The sequence below is a fragment of the Arctopsyche grandis genome, chromosome 13, assembly GCF_051622035.1.
Source record: "Arctopsyche grandis isolate Sample6627 chromosome 13, ASM5162203v2, whole genome shotgun sequence".
NCBI classification, from domain to species: Eukaryota; Metazoa; Arthropoda; class Insecta; order Trichoptera; family Hydropsychidae; genus Arctopsyche; species Arctopsyche grandis.
In genome coordinates this window covers 28590697-28604385 of record NC_135367.1, presented here as the reverse complement: position 1 = coordinate 28604385, position 13689 = coordinate 28590697, and the positions used below count along the sequence as shown (strand labels likewise).

The 13689-nt window shown below is 32.9% G+C and overlaps 1 protein-coding gene across 1 annotated transcript in view; it reads right to left on the bottom strand.

Moving 5' to 3' along the window:
• Window positions 1-13689, bottom strand: part of side-VII (sidestep VII transmembrane protein) — a 278712-nt gene that overhangs the window by 63041 nt on the left and 201982 nt on the right. Inside the window, exons 6-7 of the mRNA XM_077445052.1 lie at window positions 363-578; window positions 130-281 (exon numbers count right to left, since the gene is read on the bottom strand). Coding sequence (XP_077301178.1) covers window positions 130-281; window positions 363-578 — 368 coding nt within the window. The remainder of the gene's footprint in view (window positions 1-129; window positions 282-362; window positions 579-13689) is intronic.

The following is a 13689-nucleotide window of genomic DNA, read 5'->3' as shown; positions in this document are numbered from 1 at the left end:
TATATGAATCAATTGAACTTACACTATTTAAATTAAATATGTATGAATATACAAAAGTAAATAAAATTGATTGCTAAACTAATTGAAGATGCTCCTCAGAAGACAATTTAAATGTATAAAAATAATTACCGTTTCTTTGGTCTTGTCTAGGCGTTGTCCATTTTTCCACCACGTAATAGAAGCAGGAGGCCTCGACCCAGAAGATTGGCAAAGCAAATCATATCTCCTTCCAGCCGAAAGTGGCTGATTTGCCCCCAAAATATTGACATTTAAAGGCCCAACTGAAAGCACACAGGCACACATACATTACAAAAAAACCAACGACTTAACAAAATAATCATAAAAAACTTCACAACACTTACAATTCATATCTAAATGGAGAGTGGAACTGAGAGGCGTAGATTTATTATTGTTCCCAGCTTGACACGTCAACTCAGAATGCACGTCCTTTCTTCCTAAATCTTCTATTACTATTTCGCTCCTGACGTGCGAAGCTCCTTCACTCTCCTGGACTGGATCTAATTTTCCTTCTATTTCTATTTCGTTCCTGAACCACTTAACCCACGGCCTGGGCTTACCTGCAAAATAAGCACACACACGCATATGAGATATAATTCAAAATAATAAAAACTATTCGGCAAAGTGTCGACCGGTATGGCCCAGGAAAATAACGCGTATAAGTTTCAGTATGAAGTGTGGCCATCCCCCATATACGGTCGCTCCGTTCAACTTTTCCACTTAAGGGCGTAATGATACCAATATAAAGTTCATATGTAAAGCAATAAACGTTGGCAGTAAATATTCCCCGGCAATATTCTCCCGGTTTTACTGCCGCTAAACGAGATAGAAATCTGAAGGTGTTAGCAGATGTGCACTTACTTACACACATTGAAATACCGTCGGGTTTTATTATTACAAAAAGAAAATACGCGAGAGACTTTCCATCAACAGGTCGTTGCTTTTGTTAGATTAAAATGTCACGAAATTTAAAACCATCTTACATATATACACTCTACTATGATACGTATTATTTAGCACAATAATTAATTAAATACCTGTTCTGTTGAGACTTTTTTCTATCGTTACGTTAAAACGTTCTTTTGTTAAACCAATTTTATAATAAATCTGTGGTATGAGTCAATAGTTTTCAAGCTTTGTGAAAGGTGTACTGTAACTTAATATTCCCGGTCAAAAGTTTTTGTATAAAATTTTTAAACTAAATAATTATAAGAAGGATACATTAGCAAACGAAGCTCTTTAGTATAGTCGCTTATAAGAAAAAGCTACTGATCTAAATTCGGAAACGATTTGAATATGGTTTTCTTTTATATATGTACATATATATAAAAAAAACGTAAATGTGTAATTTGAAACTAATACTATTATGATACGACATCAGAAGAATGAGTAGCGAAAATTGACTGAAGAACGAATATTTTACATGCAAAAGAATTAAATGAGAAATATCCATATTTAAATAAATATGTTTATTATTAGATAAGAGATGAAAACCGTTCTAAAAATTGACAAATAAATAAAGACAATAGATAGTGATATTTAAAACACACAGATATTAAACGTTTCACATTATCTAAGCACCTAAATTTCGCAGATAATTGCATAATGCAAGATTGTTTCGATGTCATATTACCTTTTTGATTAGAAAATTCAAATTTTTCTTCTTTTACCAACTTGAAGTCTTTGAAAGTATATCCCCTTATGGTTCTGACAATTTTACATACAACGATTCTAAAATTGCAAGTGAAATCGAAGTCTTAACTGAAATCGATTCTGGCGCGGGTTCGGGGCGCTTTTATACCGAGTGGTATTTAACTCCGACAATCATAATGTAACTTCACAAAGGCAAGCAACGGTTAAAATGTAAAGAAGCTTCATTTTAACTAGCCTCTTCTAAGCTCGCTTTCGATTTTTTCGTCTGACGAAATTTGGGTTCGTATCCGATCGTTTTCAAACTTTACCATTTTGCTCGGCTTGGTCATTAATATATGTGGAAATCAAATCTGCCATTACGATGGTGAAAAATAATCGTAATAGACACGTTTGAAAATACTCCATCATCTTTCTCGGCGACGTCTATTGTCCACATTGGCGCATTTGTCCACACTGATCCCATTGTTTTTTCCCTCTCGCTTTGTCAGATTTTATTGTTTAAACGCCTATAACTTTTTCTTTTTTCTCTCTATATTTTATAAAATTTGCTTTATAGGTTCTCATTGTCTCTCATTATCTGTCATATATATTGATGATTGTCGTATATGACCTCTAAATATTGTCTTATGGCCAATTGTGTCATATTTGAAATTTGGCGGTTGACGTCTCTTCGAATGGGGGTGAGTTTCAAGTTGTAAATAATTACCGTGTGGTTTGCATTATAGGCTCTCTTTATCTCTCTTACATATCTCTACCCATATCTCTACCCCACTCCTTTCCTTTTGGGCATGCTTGGGTATAATTCCCTTGAACTTCGGAGAAACTTCTCATTAATTCGTTTCGTTCTCCTGCTCTTACGTGGTAATACGTCATGCCCGTTGTTGCTGGAGCAGTTGGGGCTTTATGTCCCTATTCACTATGTGCGTGGTAGACATCATCATTTGCTGGCTGTACCTCCTGCCCGCACAGTCCTTTTTCGAATGGCTCCTATTCCAAGAGCTATCCGACTTCTTAATGAAATCGTTGCTGCCGAGACTGAATGTGATATTTTCCACCTTAGTGAGCGTAAATTGTCGGAAATTACTCTAACCCATTTATCTGGTAGTCTGCGCTCATCATTGTTTTCATGATTGATTGTGATTTATGAGTGAAATTTTGATTAACTCTCTTCCATTTGGGCCTTACAGGGATGTTTTGTATTTGTAGTTGTTTCTTACATATTTATTGAAACTGGCTGTAGGTGCAAGGCATTCCTTATGCTATATTTTATTTGATATTTTTACTTTATCTGTTATTATAAATGCTATTTTTTATGTATGTATGGATGTATTTATGTTTATGTTTAATTGTTATTTTGTTTTTTTTCTTTTTTGTGTTATATTTTTTGACCATTGTGGCGCTTTAGGAATTCCTGTTATGCCACAATGGTCTGTTTAAAATAAATAAATAAAATAAATAAACATATATATTTTTACTTAACTCGTAGGTTATACATATAATGATTGTTAAAATGAATGTAAAATAGCGTGGTGTTTCGGTCAAAAGTCGAATGACGTTTATATCTGCACGTGCCGACAGATCCTAATCAGGTTACTTCATCAGGTTTACATATAATTAGTTATACTAAATTAAATTTTCACCTAAATTTCTCTGTTCATATCGACTCTGTGTGATCCTCTGCCTCACGAATGCTTGGGTTTGTCTTTCGTAATTCTCGACACTACCATAATCCCGCTGTTTTGAGATTGCTGTACAATGCTCTAGCTAGGAGTATCTTGGAATACGCCTCTATAATCTGAAATCCTTACACTAAGTCTCTATCTGTGAAGCTTGAACTTGTCCAAAGACGATTGCTCAGACTGCTTTATAAGGAGCAATATGGCATTTACCCATACTTATTTCCTTCAAAATTCGTCACGGGTATGGTCGGCTACACTTCTCTTGACCACAGGAGGAGTGTTGCCCTCATCAAGTTCTTTTTTTTATATTTAGAGGCTGTATCTCCTGTCCGTCTATCCTGGCTGAGTTGGGCCTTCATGCTCCAGAGAGTGTGATATGGACCCGCCATCGTCCCCTTTTTCACACTCCTTTGGCTAGAACTGTGGCATTCAGCTATTCTCCCATTCCTCGCGGCCTCCGTTTCTTAAATTCACTGGATGCTGCCATTGACATTTGTCACGTCTCTCTTCATTCTCTGCACCACTTCCTAAGTTATGGAGATCGCGACCATTTAGAATGGTTGCGTTAGTGTTTTTAATTATGATTTCATGTTTTATTTAGTTATCCTTTCCTTATTTAATTTGTATATTTGTATATGTAATTTGTTTTTTAACTTATATTTTTTACTATTGTACTTCTTAATCTTTTTAGCACACTCGTCGCTTTGGAGCAATCTGTTAGACGAGTGTGCTTGATTAATTGATTTTTGTAAAATAAATAAATATATATCATCAAATACGATGGTCTTTTTGGACAGTATCTTTTTTTTTAGTTATTTACAATAGTTTTAAAAGAATGGTCTGATTTAAGTAAATAAATATCATATATGTAATATCAAATACTAGAATAAGTTTCACTGATCCAACCAAGACCAACGAACCGTCGATTAAGAATTCCCACCGCACGGCACGAGTATATGTAGTTTGCTTTTGATTATAAAAGGGCGAAAGTATCCGAGGACGTGAGCCTGTTGATAGTTTCGGCGATTTCTTTCACATCTCGAGCGAGTAACTTTAATGAAAGTAAACAAAGTTGCCAGGAGAAAGATAGAGAGTATGGATGTTGGGTGCGGTAACACTACATAGACGGCAACAAGTGTTTCGATGAATTATTCATGCCGACAAAACAAACCTTTTCTTCGCGGCCACCGACAAGTAGAAGAAGAAGCAGAAGAAGAAGGAGGAGGAGGAGAAGCGGCGACGAAGCAAAGACAATAGACTTAATTTCGAAAGCGCGTAAATTCGTTCGACCGCTTTTCGCTGCTTTCTTGTGAATCACGCGGGCGTTGAGGTGTTAACACGATCGTTCTCTTCGTAGAGCACTCGTAAAAACGGCTGAATAGCGTTTCCTCGTAAAGTGTGTGTGTGTGTCGGGTGATTCGTTTTTCCGCTACTAAGTATTGTATTATTGTGTAAATGTGACGTCGAACACATATTTGCTACTTTATGGTGGAATTTTTATTGGAGTGAACGAACGCTGCTTGAAATGGTAGACTTTCGATGATTCTACTTTATGATTACAACCACGGCGATTAACCGCTTGTTTATCAGTGTAATGGTATTGGGTTCAAATTACGACCGGAATGGAAAAATATCGACGGTTACGAATACATATCGCCGACATCTAGATAGTTATTATGTATATCCATAACGACCGTGTCCTATTTGAGTTTGTCAATTTATCTAAATCAGTGGTTCTTAACCGGGGAGGGGGGGGGGGGTGCGAGAAGGAATTTCAGGGGGCGCGGGAGGCGTTTCTAACAATAACAATTTAGTTTTGTGATATTTGAAAACTTTTTAAATATTCGCGATGACATCGGCCAATTTTTTTCGTAACGAAAGCGCTTGGGTAGCTATAACTGAAATAATATAATTAATAGCAGGATATCGCATCAAGTTCTCTTCTCATTTCTCGCAAATAATAACGTCAGTTTTCTCAGAATTTGCACACCGTCGTCTCCACTGGTATACTGTTTACAATTGTTTTTGCGACAGCGGCAGGTTTTTCTTTCTCTTCTCTTTGTTATATTTTCAACCATAGTGGTGTATTGAGGATTACTGTAATGCCACAACTAGGGATTGAAATACCAGTATTTCGGTAAATTAGTAAATACCAGTAAAATTTTAATTTTACCGGTAATTACCGGAAACTATTTAATCGCGAATAAGTACGTATACGGTATATTATTGCATGATATCGCATTAAAATTCGATGCAAATGGCGTATTGTGGATTAGGTTGCCTGAAATTTGTTTATTTTCAGTATGAAATTTCAAATTGATATATTCGACCAACAAATCGAAATAAAAGCGTTCTGACGGTTTTTACTAACCTCTTCTTACTTTCACTTATTTAAATTAAGATTCAAACTTTCAAATGGTCCAAAATTTAAATAAATGAATATGATTGGTTAAAAAACAAATTATTATTGCAAATTTATGTTAATATTCATATTTATGACATTTTTCATCTGAGATTAATTTGAAATATTTTACGATTTATTCTAGGCTACCTTTATTGGAAAAGTAACCACACATAGTCATGTAATCCACCGGTAAATACCGGTATACCGGTATTAGCAAAAAATATATGCGAAAATTTTTTAAAATGGTTTATCTTCTAATAATTATTTTTTGGTATCAATTTTATAATCAATAAAACTGTAAATTTTTCCAAACAAAATAAATAAATAAATTAGGAAAAATCATTTACCGATTACTAGTTTATGAATTTTGACGGTAAATTGCAATCCCTAGCCAAAATGGCCCATACTTAAATAAATAATTGGATATGATGTATGATTGAATTTTGTTTCTATTTTTTATTTTGATATTCTATTTTCAATTCACATAAAATTGTGTTTTGTCTGGAAAATATTATATTTCGTGAAAATATTTTTTATAAAATATATTTTTAACAAAACACGAAACTTCCGATCTATTAATTTTTTTTTTAATATTGAAAATTACTTATTTAAACAAATATTTAGTGAATTTAGATTCCCTTTATGTACATACATTCACAGTTTGTCTCGATTACAAATGGAATTACAAGTTTTATCATTCACTAGTGGTTTTACCCGGCTTCGCTCGGTATTTGTAAAATAAAGCGCTTAAACATGACTAATCTAATAGTAAACATTTTATTAAATTTATTTTATATAAATTTATTTGAATACTCATTTGTTTTTTTTTATTAAATTGACTCTCACCAACAAACAAACATATATACTCTTTCGCAATATATGTATACCAGAATCCGAAGAGATATCGGGTAGGGCTTCGCCCCCTAGGAGGTTTCGCTTCTCTTTCCAAATTATATATTAGATTATAAGAGTGCATTAGTACTTTTGTTATTTGGTTCTACTGCAAAACGTTAAAGTATAACATACATATATCTTTATTTGGCTACAGAATTTAATTATACACTTAAAGGAAGCACCGGAGACATCCCAAAAACGAGAACACAGCCTTATCGCAAAATGAACGCTTTTCCAGGTACACAGAGACGGGGAGCACAACGGGTGATGGGGGGAGGGGTGGAGGTTGGTTGTGTCTCGGACAATTTTTAATATTGCCATTTTTCTCGTTTCGCCGCGAAATTACGTTTAAACTTTTCCACACAAAACGTTTCGCAATAACCGCACATTTCCGTTGTCGTTATATCGGAGTTATTCGCCGTTAAAGCCGCGCGTAAAACAAACAACTGACGTTAATTCCGCGAAAGCCGACCCCGTCTCCTTCCCACCCCCCCCCATTTTCCGCCCCTCTTCGGCACAATTTGGAACGACATTTTTTTTTCCACCGAGGAAATATCTTGCGCCTTTTATCGCGGCGCAGGGGACACACCTACGTCATGAATAACGAATAAAAAAAGAGAGGTGCGTCGACACGTTGCGTCGGCCGGATGTTGGAGAAGTCGAAAGTTTTTTTATTGTGGGCTCCCAAGTTTATGCCGCGTCATAAAGTTGACGGACGCTCAAATTCAAGTGTTAATTTCGACGAGAGTGGTAGTTTTCCGAGTGCTTTTAAATTTCGACGCTATAATATTAAAAGACGTCGTGTCTGAGTCTTCTCTTCAGGTATGCGCCGTTCCGAGTCTTCGTGTTTTAATGCCCGAGTACCGGAAGTGGCTATAAAAACTAATTTTTTTAGACTTTGGGCTGTTCGTTCACTATTTGTTTATTTGGGATGTTTTCGTTTATGCGAAACGAAAAAGACTTATTACGTTTATGTGAAACGAAAAGATTATTTTATTTTCAATCCATTGGAAGGATTGAAGATAAAATAATCCAAAGAAAAAAATCCCCAAAATACACAGACACACAGACACACACACACAGTAATCGATTCTGAGTTCGAATCAGTCAAAATCTCGAGTTCGAATTTTCGCATGATCAGAAAACTTCATCTATTGTTACTACGTACATAGATAAAGTAAAAATAATGGCGGAAAAAATTATCTATAAGGGGAGGTACCCCTTCCAGTCGACTTGTTCGAATTATCATTAATTTATTCATTCATTTATTGATTCAATCATTTATTAATTTATGAATTTATTCATTTGTTCATTTATTTATTTATTAATTTATTCATTTGTTCATTTATTAATTTATTAATTTATTAATTTATTCATCTATTCATTTATTCATTCATTTATAGTTTTAGACCATTGTGGCATTACAGGAAGAACCTAATGCACCACAAAGGCCTACATTTGAAAAAGAGAAGAACACAAAAATAAAATACAATAACATGCATTAAATAAAAAGAAAAAAAGCAAAAGCAGAAAAACATAATAAAAAAAAATAGTAAAAAAGAGACGAAAGAAAAATAAGAAGAGACTAGTAATAATAATACATATAAATGAAGATAAGGTGAAAAAAATCAAAAATCATAAAATCCTCAAATCCTATTCTTTGTTTCACGATGATATAAAGTGAGTATAATATTAATTTAAACATTAGTTTGGACCGTTGTGGGATTACAGAAAGAACCAAATGCGCCATAATGGCATCTATAAGAAAATAAGAGAGAAAAATAAAAAATCATAATAATAATAGTAATAATTCATAGATTAAAAATAAATAAAAGGTAAAAGCAGAAAAATACTAATATTCCAAATACTATTGTAACCAGCAGCGTGGACTAGTGGTTAGCATATTTATGTACATATGTATATGCTTTCGAACATAGTGGTCACGGGTTCGAGCCCCACTGGTACAAAAATAGGTACAATTTTCTAATAATCAAGATACTTTGTATATTCATATATGTACACTTTCATTGGCGTTTTATGGAATTTTATGGATATTAAACCAACTTTTGCAGTTTGTTTGAATCCAGTTTCATATGGGAACCATTTGATTCCTGAATAGAATGCCATATTTTTTATAGATTTGACAGTCCTCAGTCCTTTCTTTCAATTTGTGCTGTTATGATCCAGTAGTATCCAAGTTTGAATAATAAAATAACTGCTTCGATGTTTAAGAATGTGTAATATAATACGTTTTCTATCTTTTAGTTACGATTGATACATTAATGAAATAAATACAGCTAATATATTTTAAAATGACACAAAAACACAGTAGACAGCTTTATCTTCATTTTTTCATATGATTTGTGTATCAAAAAAAAAAATCCGACACTACAAATCATTTCATCACAAAGATTTCATATCAGCACATTGTGCTCACATCTCACCATGTGGTGCTCACTGTAAATGGAATATTATATTTTTATTTATGTTTATTATTATTTTTTGTCTCATTATACAACTTTCTTTTTATATTTTATTCTGTATGTGTGCCTATTTAAATAAATAAAATAAAAAATAAAAAACATTGTAATTTATCTGACACTTTCATATAAATCATACACATTATGTAAGTACTCTCGAGCCTTTAAAATATGAAACGCACACATTCAGCAAGTATTTTACCCCTGCTTTACGACTACAAACAATATAAACCATTTGGAAACAACACATACGTAATTCTATATAATTATTAAGTTAATACGAATACATTGATAAGACGACAGGTTAGTTATAACAAGCCACATATCTTCCAAGTGAGCCAAAACCACAAGACTGCACATACGTTCGGGTAAAATTTACCGTCTAAATATCCCTCAATATTGGATAGAGAACTCTGCAATACGTTACATATAATACATACATACATATGTATTTATTATATACAAGGAGCAAATGTTTGCTCGCATATTGTGCGATATTACCCACCAGCGCATAGCACAATATTGCTCACGATTAGCAGATCTGAATCTCGAGAGACGGTTCAACGTCTGAAGTTATGTATTATAGTTTCCAAGCAGTCAAACCCTCCAGCTAGTGAAAGTAACAAATAATAACACAACGGAGAAGGGGTTCTTAACCATTTTCGTTACGTGGATCGTAGGATAGCACACAACTACGAAACAACACGATAAACTCAAAGTTTCACGATTGTATGCGAATTTTTACTTTATCTATGTACGTAGTAACAATAGATGAAGTTTTGTGATCATGCGAAAATTCCAACTAGAGATTATAACTGATTCGAACTCCGAATCCACCACTGATTACGTTTTCGTGATCTAGAGAAAATGTGTGTGTCTGTGTATTTTGGGGATTTTTTGAACACCATTAGTCCTATCGAACTGAAATTTAGCTTATTGGTTACTAAAATTTTTATGGATATAATGTAAATTTTTTTCAAATTTTTAAGTTGACCAGAAATGGTACCTTCCCTTATAGATATCCTCTTTTTTTAAGTTTTTGAATTCAATTATCGCTATCGAATCGTTAATCGCTAATTTAATCGGACTGAAATTTTTTTTTTTATATGTTATAGAAATTATAAATTTTATACCTTAATATTTTTACCTGAACCAGAAGTAGTACTTTTACTCCAGAGAATCGAGGTTTTTATGTTTTTCTAAGAAAACTGTTGATTTATTGAACTGAAATTTCATATCTGTTTAGAATAAATAAATAAATAAATAAATATCTAGAAGTTTAAGCTTAATACCAAGAAAGTGGCAGTTAACTCTTGTTCGATTTTTCTTCCACTATTTTTCACACATGTTTTCAACCCCTTAAACATGTGTGTTCTTCACGAAAAAATTCAAATGTAATTCTTGTATCAATGTGATAAATATAAAAAAAATCACTAAATTTAATAAACCGGAAGCGGGATTTTTTCCTCTTAGAAAGATCAAAATTGTTGTGGCCACTATTCTGTCCACACCCCTATTCGTATCAAGCTGAAAATTTATATTTAGATTCTTTATGTACTAACTTAGAGATAATAAGGTTTTGGGCAGAATTCGTAAACCAAAAATAGTATTTTTTTTTTAAAACAATATTTCATTAATTTATTTCGACCTTTTAAATTGTTTTTATTTTCTTGATATTTAATGTGATATAATACTGATAGTTATTTTAAGAAATTCGAACAAAATCCGACAACCGGAGGTACAATTTTTATCTTGTGCAAGTTTAAATACATTTGCGCTCAATTTGTATCAAAAATGTTGTCATAGCTATCAGTATTTTTTTTTTAAATAAAATTTTCTTATTATTGGTAGAGCAAATTTGTACAAGAAATACGACACGAAACATAAAATAAGTCGTTTTGCAGTTATTGTGAAAATTTCAAACGTATGTTTTTAGTGTTTTGAACAAACTTGAACTATATGTAAGAACAAAGAAACAAAGCTGACAGTTATTTATAAACGTATCAAGTGTTCGACTAACAAAATCATAAATTACTTTTCAAAAACGTTATATTCGAATTTGTAGGACGTGTGTGTTTGAGATACGCCGAAAAGCTCCAGTCGAAAACTGCTCGCGTAGGTTTTAAACCTGAAAGTTTTGTTTTCGTTTGTATTTGCCATATTTAAGCTCCGAAGCTCCGGAGGCTTACAGGTTCGAGCTTACAACTTTTCAGCGTCTCTCTCCCTCCCCTCGATATTAATGTAACAAAAGCCTTCGATGAATTTCGCCTTAATGTATTATACGTATGTATATCCATCTATCTATCTCTCCCTCTGTCAAATTTGACGTGAAATGTGTATTATAAAGGGCGATGTTGACTTCGTCGAGACGGGGCAGTTTTTCAATTTCGAACATCGGTATTTTCCTCGCGCCACGACGGACGTTCGGAAAAGCGGAAACGAGTTTGAACCCCCCTCCCTACCCGTCTGCTCATGCTTTCTCCATCCTCTTGCTCCCCCAACTAGCCAGATAAACTTTGTATATAAATTCAATCAAGTTTCCAAGTAGTAGCGAAAACTTCAGCCTAAAAAAAATACGGTGAAAAAAGAGACGTCGAATCTTCGAAACGAAATTCCGTATTGACGATCAAACTGAGTTTTATTACAAGTAGAAAATTCAAACTAGATTTATTTTATTGCATTTATAATGAGACAAAGTAAAATAAAATACCAGGAATGACACACAATTGAGCTCAAATTCGATATTAAGGATTGTAATTTTCACATATTTTTCTCATAGCATGTTTTAGGTATCTGTTAAATTGATTGAATGCAATTGTTCGAAAGTCACATTCCTTGAAACATAATTTCTTTGAAAAAAAAAACAAAGATATAAAATTTCTTATTTATGTCTATTTTTATTTTACGAAACTTTTTCTTGACGCTATTTTTTTATATAACATGAAATTCAAATAAAAATTTACCTAAATAATTCATAGTACGTTTTTTTATGTATGTTATATTTCGAGCAATTGATGAAGATTCAAATGCGAGCAGATACAGATTGATTTATATAGATACGGGCAATTTGATTTTTGGCAATGCATAAAACCCATGTTTTGAATAGTATGTTTTCCTTACGTTTTATCTTACATTTTTTTTTTTTATTTGAAACTGTAATAAGTGTATAGGAACTAACAGTTTGTGTAAAATTTAAGAACATGTACTATTATTTTAATACAACTTGTCTTTTTTTTTAATCATTTCTATTCAAAAACATACATTCGGAGATTTTTCTGTATGTAACGGTGTTAATTCAAATTATAAATATGTAATTTAATCCAAAAGATTCACATTGAACTAACTCGTCTTCTGATTCTTACTTTCGTTTAGAAATATCTGTTTTGAATATATGCTAATTTTATTACATGTTTCGTTTTGCATTTAAATTACAGGTTATATATTGTAAATGGAATTTTGACCAATTTTAAATAAAATTTTGGGCTGAATTTTAAGTTTATATATACATATATACGGATTAAGAGTACGAAAATAACAAATTATGACTTTTTCAAAACAAATTCCAAATATGTGATGAAATTTTCATACAAATTTGAATATATGTTGAACTAAACCTTTGGGCGAACCTAAAGTTGACATGATATTAAATGACAACGAGAAAGAGCGTTTGATATTATCACGTACATATTAAGGCTTACAATCCCGGGATCCCAGTGTTTTCTGGTACTGTGAATCCCGGTGCTGAAACTAGTCTGAATACTGGGAATACGGTGCTGGAAAAATTTCTTTAAAAATATTATTTTTACAAAAATAATAAAGAAAAAACATAAGAAAACATTATTATATGTATAATGAACAATGGTGGGGTGAGCAATGCCAGTCATAGTCCATTTGTTTTCTCCGACCGTTTTGACGCCGGCTTGCCGTTCCCACGAAATGGTATCAACGGCCTGTATTGTGTCGCAGATTTTGTGCTCAACTGCAATGATATTTGTAGCATATTTTGACTGATTTAAACTCAGAATCGATCACTGATCACGTTTTCACGTGTGTCTGTGTGAGTGTCTGTATGTGTGTCTGTGCGTCAGTGTATTTTGGGGATTTTTTGAACACCGTTCGTCTTATCGAACTGAAACTTAGTATCGGTTACTGAAATTATTATTGATACGACGTAAATTTTTTTCAAATTTTCAAGTTGACCGGAAATGGTACCTCCCATTATAGGTGTTCTATTTTTTACTAATCTATTTTCAGCTTGCTTTTGATTTTTTCGTCTGACAATATTTGGGTTCTTATCCACACTCTTTTGTTTCGATGAATAATTACTAGACGGTACAAACTATTTGTAAAAAACGAATCAACGAATCAAAGTGATGTGTTTTACTTTATTTGATTACATTAAAGGATGTCTTTTATTTAATCTTAGAAATTTATGGATGCGAATCGAAATTTTAAAGAATGTAGCCAAACTCTCAAAACAAGAACGCCAATATGAGAAGTATTTTTTGCGTGAAACATCGGGAGAGTTTGCAAAATTCAATTGAACGGTTTTGAAATATGA